A 9304-nucleotide genomic window follows, 5' to 3' on the forward strand; every position below is an offset into this window, starting at 1 on the left:
CACACGTGTTTTCCTACCTTATGAAATGGCCTCCTCTCCCAGCCTCCCTCTCAGGCATGTCTGTCCCGACAGCAGGGGCTTTGCAGTGACTTCCTGGAAGCCTGAGGGTTGTATCAGATGAGGACCACCAGGAGGCGAAGTGAGAGCTACAGTCAGACTCCTGGAATCTTGGCCTTGTAGCCCCCAGTGACCTCAGAGATGATCTGGCTACCATGTGATAAATGAAGCTGTGACCAGAAATGTCACCTGACTTGATTACGGTCAAACAGCCAGACAAAGATAGAAGGTGGCCTCTGGGTCTCTGGCTTCCCCTGACTCACAACTAGAGGCCTGAGTGGTGGTCACGCGGTCAGGGGTCCACGTGGGTCATGGGCCCTACCTGTGGATAGCGTGGCCAGCCGGGAAGGGCCTGCTTCTCAGGTGTGTGTCAGACCGGAGGCGCTGCGCTCGGGCCGGCTGTCCAGTGGTCAGCAGCATCCGTGCGTATTCCAGGACTCTACTCAGGGTAGTCGCACTCTGATCCAGGTCGAGTGCCTGGGGTCGCCTTGGGTCTCAGGCCAGGCCTGTCCAGGTGGTGGCAGGGCCAGACACAGGCTGTTACCCCAGAAGCCACCCTCTCAGGTTGTGGGAGGGCCCAGCTCTCTCTCCAGGGGCAGTGTGGTCCTGGGCTTTGCTTCGTGGCTCCTTCAGGCCCCTTGTTTCCTTTTCTTTGCTGTGCTTTGAAAGGAGGCCGCTGGCTCTTCCTCCAGGACGACCAAGGGGGTGTCTGGCCCAGCATGACACAGGGGACAGAGTCAAGCTTCAGGAGAGATGTGACCCCAAGCAAAGTTCCTGTCTCCTCTGAGTGGGCTTCTCCCTCTGCAGAGGGAGAAGGCTGATCTTCCCTCTCCAGGGTGGCTGGAGATGAGCCTCTCTGGGTCGCCCCTTCCTGGCCGGCACTAGCCCCTGACTGTCCTGCTGTCAGCAGATGTGCTGCTTCCCTGCCTTCACCCCCATCGCCATCACAGCTCCAGATTCCAAAAAACTGCGGGCCATGAGTGTCCTCCCATCCCCTCTTCCTGCCCTGGCCCCCACACATAAAACCGCCCTCACCCAAATTCCCTCCCACACATACACACACCCAGAGAGCTTGGGAAATGAGCGCTGGTGGAGGCTCTGTACCTGCTGGGAGGTGTCCCAGGAGCTGGCTCCTGCCATCTTGGGCTGGCCCAGTATTCTCCTGTCATCAGAGCTTAGTGTGTTTGAAATGGACCCGCACAGGCCAGGTAACCCCTCTGCTTATGGTCAGCCCATGGAGCCTCATCTTCTTCTTTGATTCTTGTCACTTCCCTGAAGAGCTGAGGATGTGCCCTTCCTGGGGCAGAGACGTGGGCATATCAGTAAAGACCTGGGGAGGTGGCCCCCGCCTCTGAAGCTGAACCTCTTCTGCTCTCTCCTGCCTGCTCCCCAGGAGGAATCAGAGAAGCAGCTCCGCCTGACTGAGGTGCAGACCAGGGAGGCCCTGCTGGCTCTGCTTCCAGAACTCTCCATCTTGGCACAACAGGTAGGAGGGAGGGTGGTTCCCAGGGACCTCACGGATCCCAGGGAACATCACTGAGTCTCACTTCGTGTGTTTCATTGCAGAATTACACCGAGTGGCTGCAGGAGCTCAAAGAGAAAGGCCCCACGCTGCTGAAGCAGCCGCCAGCTCCCACAGAGCCCTCCTCAGTAAGTGTGGCTGCCTGGCAAGGGCCCTCTGTCGGGCTCCCCTGTCCCCAGGAAGGGGGACTGCCCCAGGTCATTTCAACAGGAAGCCAAGAGAAAAACCTTTATGTGTGGCTAACCAAACACCTACCTATTCTTGCCTCTCTCAGGACCTGGCCTCCAAGTTGAGGGAGGCCGAGGAGACGCAGAGCACGCTGCAGGCTGAGTGTGACCAGTATCGCAGCATCCTGGCGGAGACGGTGAGCACTGGGAACCTGTGAGCCGGGCATCCCGGGAGGCTGCGGGAAGGAGAGCTTCGGGTCCACCAGGGCAGGAGGGGCTTGGTGTTTTGGAAAAGCCCACTGGCCGTGTGACTCTGAGCCCCGTTCTGTGGCTGCATGCTAAGGGAGATGCATGGCGCATCTGAGGTTGTCATTTTCTCTGAAGCTGAGGATAGGGCTGAGGTGAAGGTTGGGGGCTGGTCTGTAAGCAGGGGAAGGGGAAGGACAGGGTAAGTGGCTGGTGACTGCTGGGTCGAACCCCCTTTCTTTGTGACTCTAAGAGCAATGCCAGGTCCAGCCCTGCCACTCTCTGGCCGGCCCATTCTGTGTTCCTCGTTCTGGGCCACTGACATGCTTGGTGCTGGTGGCAAAGCCCAGCAGTGACAAGCATCCTAGTGGTCCCGTGCAGATCCCAGACCTCATCTCCCTGAGTGGCACTGTAGCCACACTGGCTGGCGCACTGGCCCGAGGACCTCCCTCCCAGGACAGTGGCTGCCTTCCCTTCCCACCTACTGCTGGTGCTCATGAAATCACAGCAGAGGAAGCAAGGCAGGTCCCAGGGCTGCAGGGACAGGAAGATGCATTGTGTGGTTTGGGTCCTGGGAGGGAGGGGGCCCTGCCTCACCTCCATTTCCCCCCAGGAGGGCATGCTCAGAGACCTGCAGAAGAGTGTGGAGGAGGAGGAGCAGGTGTGGAGGGCCAAGGTGGGCGCCGCGGAGGAGGAGCTCCAGAAGGTACGAAGTCCCGCCTGCCTCCTGGCGCTGTGGAGTTCATGAAGCCCAGAGTAGAGTTGACAGTGTTGTCTCTGTCACCTGTGAGACCTGTGTGTCGCTGTTGGGCTTTTCCATGGCACCCTTTGAAGCACAGGTGCAGGATGACAGCTCAGCCCCACCTAGGAAGACACTGCCAGATGGCGCCGGGGTGATCGTCCCAGCTAGGTGGGGTGGGCACCCCTGGGGCTTCCTGAGTTGGGTCAGCGCTGCTCAGGTCCCACGATGGCCTTGGAAGGAGACGCCCCCAGGTGCTCATGTCTGAAGGGGCCTTTCCCTTGCTTTGTAGTCACGGGTCACAGTGAAACATCTCGAAGAGATGGTAGAGAAGCTAAAAGGAGAACTTGAAAGTTCGGACCAGGTAGGTGGGGGCCCTGCTTGAAGTGCTCTTTCTCTTGTCCGGGGATACTCTTTGAAAGTGACATTATTGCAGAGGCCACTTCAGTTATTTCTTCCTCATGGACCATGTGCCTTAAGGGAGGCATTCTCTCCCAAGCCAAGGGATCTTGTCCATCCTGTTTTTCCTCAATGAGAGACGTTTACTACCTCAGACGAGCCTGAGACACAGCCTTGGTCCCTCTGCAGACCTGCTCAGCCCTGGTGGACAGGGCTCCTGCCATGGCCTTAACAGTCAACGTGGCCCCTCTGCCCTATTCAGACGCCACAGGCAGTCCTGGAGAAGGTACCCCTGGTAGCTCCGTTCGCAAGTCAATCCAAGAGCGTGTCGGCTCCCAGGAGTGTGGGGTGCAGCCTGCCTCTTTCAGGAAGGGGTTCTCTGGCTGCGGACTAGTTTCTCATTTCCTTGGTAGCTGATGGGCCTCAGGGGTCTCCTGACTGCCCCTGCCTAACCCAGGGCCAGTGTGCTCCCTGGGGTTAGTGCCCTTTGAGGAGAGGCTGCTGGCACATGCGTGAGCTTGTCTGTGTATCTGTCCAGGTGAGGGAGCACACCTCGCATTTGGAGGCGGAGTTGGAAAAGCACATGGCCGCCGCCAGTGCCGAGTGCCAGAACTACGCCAAGGAGGTGGCGGGGGTGAGTCTGCCCCCAGGGAGCACGGCCCCTGCCCGCAGAGCTGCGGTCCTACCTGAGCTGCTTCTCGGCCCTTCGGGAGCAGCTCTCGTTGCCATGTCCTCAGGCATTTGCCCGAAGTCTTGCAGGCTCCTCAGTGGACTGTCAGACTTGAGGTGTGTCTCAGGGTGGGTTTCAAAAGGCAGCCTCCCAGCCAGGGCAGGGGCAGAGCCAGGCAAGCCCTGCCCCAAGGGAGGCATTTGACATTCTTAAGTTACCCCTCCTCAACGGGATTCTCTGCGTGTCTTGCTGATGTCGTATCTGGTAGGGAATGGATTTAGTTTGGATGCTGTTTTCTGCTTTCAGAAGCAGAAAGCACAAACCTAGTACATCAATTCTGGTTGAATCTCAAACTTTGGGGCCACGTGCAGCGGCTCATGCCTGTAATCCTAGCACTTAGAGGCTGCGATGGATCACTTGAGGCCAGAAGTTTGAACCAGCCTGGGCAACATAGCAAGACCCCATCTCTCCCCCTGCCCCACAAAAAAAAAATTAGCCCAGCATGGTGGTGGGCACCTCTAGTCCCAGCTACTCCGGAGGCTGAGGCAGGAGGATTGCCTGAGCCCAGGAGTTCGAGATAGTGTGGACGACAGAATAAGACCATCTGTAAAACAAAAAATATCTCCCAAGTTTTGGCCCTTTTTCTCAAGAGATAATCAGTAGATATTTGTGAAGGCCTGAAACAGGTATGCAGTGAACACCATTCTTCCTAAGTTTTATTTATTTTTTTTGGAGATGGAGTTTCACTCTCGCTTCCCAGGCTGGAGTGCAATGGCATGAACTCGGCTTACTGCAACTTTCACCTCCCAGGTTCAGCGATTCTCCTGCCTCAGCCTTCCAAGTAGCTGAGATTACAGGCATGTGCCACCACACCCGGCTAATTTTTTGTATTTTTAGTAGAGAAGAGGTCTCACCATGTTGGTCAGGCTGGTCTCGAACTCCCAACTTCAGGTGATCCACCCACCTCAGCCTCCCAAAGTGCTGAGATTATAGGCGTGAGCCACTGCACCTGGCCCTCCTAAGTTCTTAAAAAGGAAACATAGCTGTAGGAAGCCTGGTGAGCCCTGCACCGGCCTGGTGCTGTGACCCTCCTCAGGGTTTTGTTTCAGTGGATGTGTTAGGTTTTATGTTTAGGCGCTAACTCAACGGAGAGTAGTTTTCTCCTCTTCGCTCCTTTTTTCCCATCACTTGCCTCTGTTTTCTCCCCAAGTTGAGGCAACTTCTCCTAGAATCTCAATCTCAGCTGGATGCAGCCAAGAGCGAAGCCCAGAAACAGAGCGATGAGCTTGCCCTGGTAGGTGGCCTCCGTGTTCCCATGCCAGGAGTGTGATCTGGGTGTTGCGCGTGTGAGATGCGTTTGCCAGTTATGTGTTTGCGTCCACTCAAAGATAAAGCCTGGGGAAGGGACAGTGTCACCCGTAGGGCAGCATGGGGCCAGCTTCAGAGAGCCTTCCTGCACATTTGCCCAAAACTCTGAGCTGGGCCTGTGGCTCTCGGGACCAAGGTGCTCCCATGCCATTTCCTGTCCCCTGGCTTCCTGGTCCCTTATTCAAGGCAGTAGGAGTTCTGGGTGTCTGCACTCCCCATGGGCCCACTGTAGTCACCTGGAGGCATCAGGGACGTTGCATCCCCTAGCATCACAAGAGCAGGAGGTCTAGGGGTTCCTCCCAGCCTGGCCACCCATTGCCCTGGGGCTCTCAGCAAGTCCTGTTCCTTCTCTGGGTTTTTCTCACCTCGGTGACAGCTCAGATCAGTTCAGCCAAGGCCACAGGCATACAGGGAGGACCCGCTCCACACCCGGCCCTGTACCAGGTGCCCAGTGTAGAGAGCAGCCCCATTGCCAGGCCATAGGATCTCTGCCTGTGCAGGCGGCCTCTTGAGTCCCTCGTGGTATTCAGCTCAGGTGTCTGGTGCCAAGTCCCGGCTCCTTAGCAGGTTCCACCCAGCCTCACCAGATCTGGTACCGCCCCAGGGCTAGTGCTATGAGCAGGCATGTTCTGTTTGATCTGCAGTGTTTTTTAAATTCTTGAATTAGTTGTCAACAGGGAGAAATTGGGAGATTTTAAATAAAAAAGGGCTGGCATTCCCCCTGCAGCCAGTGAGTCCAGCATGCTCTTCCAACACCTGGGTCTCCCTTGGTCATTCGGGTCTTACCCGGCCCAAAACACCAGAGGCTGTGCTGCCCAGGCCACATGCCCTCCTGGGTGTAGCAGCCACTTACCGAAGCCTTGGCTGAGTGAGATCAGGGGGGCAGGCCCAGGGGACATGGCCCAGGCCGGGGGTGTGCAGAGAAAATCCTCCATACTTTCTGTTGTCTTCCAACTGTGCAGTTTGGCATTTGCCTTGGGAGGGGCTGTTCAGAGGGAGGGAAGGATGTGGGGGGGGGGTCCCACATACGTGGGGTGGCCCCTCAGAGCCAGGGCCTGAGACCACCCATGTTCCCTGGGGAGCTTTTGCCACCTACGTCTCTGATTGGAACCGCTACCCGAGCTTACCGAGTGACACTGCCCTTCAGTTTGCAGGCCCAGTGGTTTGGGGGCAACCAGATATGTCACTCACCCCCAGTGATGGAGCTCAGGGCTGGGGGACCTTGTTAGGCAAGAGTGTCATCTCATCATCTTTTCTAGACCCCAGAAGGGGCTCTGAGCAGTGGACTTTGAGGGGAAATGGGGGTTGGAGACAGGGTTGCGGCCCCCGCTCTGTTGCATTCAGATTCATTATCTCTGTGGGCCACGCCGTCAGGAATGTCACCTCACTCCCAGGGAGGGCTCCCCTCCGGTTGACCTTGGAGCAGAGCACATGGGTCTCATTAGCCCAGAGGCTTGGTGGCCTTGGTTTGGCTCAGATTTGGGGGGTTGGGAACCCAGACATAGGTCACAGTTACCAAGCCAGGTCGCCTAAAGGGGTTTGGCTGTTGAAAGCAGCCACGGTCCTCTGAGGGGATCCTTGCAAGAGTGAGCACGGTGGGTGTGCAACTGGCCGTGCATTTGCAAACCCACCCCTCCCTGTTCCAGGTCAGGCAGCAGTTGAGTGAAATGAAGAGCCACGTAGAGGATGGTGACATAGCTGGGGCACCAGCTTCCTCCCCAGAGGCGTCCCCAGCCGAGCAGGACCCCGTTCAGGTTAGGGCGGTGAGCCGGTCCCCAGAACGTCACTGACCCCAGGAAGAGTGCAGGGCCTGCTGCCTTTGTTCTGACCAAACCCTGCACTGGGTGCCCCAGCCTCTGCTGCTTCCCTCCCTGCCCTGCCGCACCCCACACGGGTCACCCAGGTTTTGAGAAAGGCACAGAGAGCACGGGACAGGAAGGCGGCCAGGTGGAGAGGCTGGAGGAGTGGGGGGAGGTGGGACTCGAGGAGGGAGTCCACGATTTGGGGTCTGCACCTACAGGGCTGGGGGAGCAGTCCTGGGCAGGGTCTGCAGCCACCAAAGGGGACTGTCGCCCACTGCAGCCCCAGCTGGGACACCACTAGCAGGACATCCGCTCTCCAGAGTTTGGAGCCAGCGATAGCCAGCCACCAAGAGGCAGAGCTGGTGCCCGGGTGGCCATGGTGTGGCTGCCAGGGCCCGTCGTTGTGGGGCCAGGGCTCAGAGGCATCTTTCTTGTCCTGTGAGTCTCATTAAAGGCCCCTGAGGTTGCAGAGGCCTCATCAGCTGCTCCTCAGCCACACCCGAGCTTGTACCAGGGGCTGAGGTGCCCTCTCCCCAGCGAGGGGAGTGTTGGGACAGGGAAAGGGGGAGCTAGAAGCAGCTAGAGAGCGGGGCCTGCACTGGAACCCTGGGCCCCCGGAGGCTTCCTCGCTGGGCGGCCGGGTTATGTCTGTGGTGTTTGCACAGCTGAAGACGCAGCTGGAGCGGACAGAAGCCATCCTGGAGGACGAGCAGACGCAGCGACAGAAGCTCACAGCTGAGTTTGAGGAGGTCAGGCCCTGCCTGGTGGCTCTCAGCCCCCATCAGCCCTTGGGCCCTGAGTCTCCAGGGAATGAGTGGGTTGGCCCTGCCCCCCTTGGCTGTGCCCAGCAGCACCTGGGCTGGGCCTGGGCCTTCTGGGCAGCCGCGAGTGGGGCCTGGTCAGGTGGGACACAGGCTGGAGGTGCTTTGGGAGCCCTGTGGGTGGCCTGCGTCTCTAAGGAGTTTTGGCCTGGGGCTGGGTCAGCCCCTGGCTTCCTTGAACTTGGGGGTCTAGCCCATTCACTTCAGCTACAGGATAGAGCTGTTGCCCCATCAGGCTGGGGGGTGCCCCCTGGTCCCCAGTCGTGCTTGGTGGGGTCTTGACAGCTCGGCAGTTTATAAGGTGTCTCACCCAGACCCCACTTCCTTATCTGGCAAGGCTCAGACCTCGGCGTGTCGGTTACAAGAAGAGTTGGAGAAGCTCCGCACAGCCAGCCCCCTGGAGTCTTCAGAAACAGAGGCGGCCTCACAGCTAAAGGCAGGCAGGGGCTGGGGCGGGGTCACACCTGTGGCATCTGCCCTGGGGCTGGGGCCACTCTTGGCCTTGGAAAGGGGGCAGGAAGGGGAGAGCCAGCCGAGGACACTGGCTTCCCCTTGTCACTACCCCGGGCTGGGGTGGGGGCTTGTAGCCCTACAGTGTCACATGGTGGGTCACATGGCAGCCATTAGTCTGGGTGACTGTTGAAATGCAAATCATGTAGAACTAAGTGCATTCCTCAGCCACATGTCCTGCGCTCGGTGGTCAGGTGCGTCGCCTGTGCTGCCTTGGACGGTACAGAGTAGACGGCTCCTGCCCCAGGAAGTCCTCCTGGCAGTGCCAAGAGCGACAGGACCCAGCCCTGACAGTCAGCATGGGCGGTTTCCTCTCTGTCGTCGGCACCTGTCTCTGGATGACCAGGAGTTGCCTTCCCTATGCCCCTAGAGGGTTCCAGCCCCCCTGGTGTCCAGGTCCCATGGGCGTAGCTGGGGTGGCCCTCCTGTTGGTGCCACTCAAAGGCTGACCCCCATCAACCTTCTGACCAGGAGAGACTAGAAAAAGAGAAAAAGTTAACGAGTGACCTGGGGCGTGCTGCCGCCAAACTGCAGGAGCTTCTGAAGATGACCCAGGAGCAGCTGGCAAGAGAGAAGGACACCGTGAAGACGCTGCAGGAACAGCTGGAAAAGACAGTGCGTGCCCAGCCGCGAAGCAGGGCGGGAGGCGGCGGAGCTCCTGGAGGCTCGGGGCTGGGAGCCGTGGGGAGGCAGGACCAGGAGAGGCGGAGCTGGGCGGAGCTGGGGGGGACAGAGACTTGCTAACGAGAGCCTCAGCCCACCAGGCCCAGCACCCACCCTTCTGGGGCTCCCTCGCTGGGAAGCAAGTATCTGAGCCCACTGCACTGGCTCGGGCCCCTTAGCCAGCGCCTCAGCCCTCAGTTCCCACCAACTCCTCCCTGTCCCCCAGCCCCAGGGGTCTGCGGCTCCTGTTCTCGGAGGGACTGGAGTGGCTTGAGAGGGTCAGTCCGGGGAGGGACTGAAGGTCCAGGGAGGGAGGGCAGGTGGTCCCGCCGCGGCTCCT

At 59.0% G+C, this 9304-nt stretch overlaps 1 protein-coding gene across 3 annotated transcripts in view; it reads left to right on the top strand.

The window, feature by feature from the left end:
* RRBP1 (ribosome binding protein 1) overlaps nucleotides 1-9304 on the top strand; it is a 78739-nt gene that overhangs the window by 59792 nt on the left and 9643 nt on the right. For 2 of the 3 annotated variants that reach the window (XM_039479400.2, XM_074406203.1), the window contains exons 13-23: nucleotides 1451-1543; nucleotides 1624-1707; nucleotides 1854-1943; nucleotides 2606-2698; nucleotides 3024-3095; nucleotides 3669-3764; nucleotides 5011-5094; nucleotides 6815-6922; nucleotides 7636-7719; nucleotides 8129-8227; nucleotides 8773-8916. In XM_039479400.2, coding sequence (XP_039335334.2) covers nucleotides 1451-1543; nucleotides 1624-1707; nucleotides 1854-1943; nucleotides 2606-2698; nucleotides 3024-3095; nucleotides 3669-3764; nucleotides 5011-5094; nucleotides 6815-6922; nucleotides 7636-7719; nucleotides 8129-8227; nucleotides 8773-8916 — 1047 coding nt within the window. The remainder of the gene's footprint in view (nucleotides 1-1450; nucleotides 1544-1623; nucleotides 1708-1853; nucleotides 1944-2605; nucleotides 2699-3023; nucleotides 3096-3668; nucleotides 3765-5010; nucleotides 5095-6814; nucleotides 6923-7635; nucleotides 7720-8128; nucleotides 8228-8772; nucleotides 8917-9304) is intronic. The other variant, XM_074406202.1, reaches the window with a different exon arrangement.

The sequence above is a fragment of the Saimiri boliviensis genome, chromosome 9 (genome assembly GCF_048565385.1).
Source record: "Saimiri boliviensis isolate mSaiBol1 chromosome 9, mSaiBol1.pri, whole genome shotgun sequence".
Lineage (NCBI taxonomy): Eukaryota > Metazoa > Chordata > Mammalia > Primates > Cebidae > Saimiri > Saimiri boliviensis.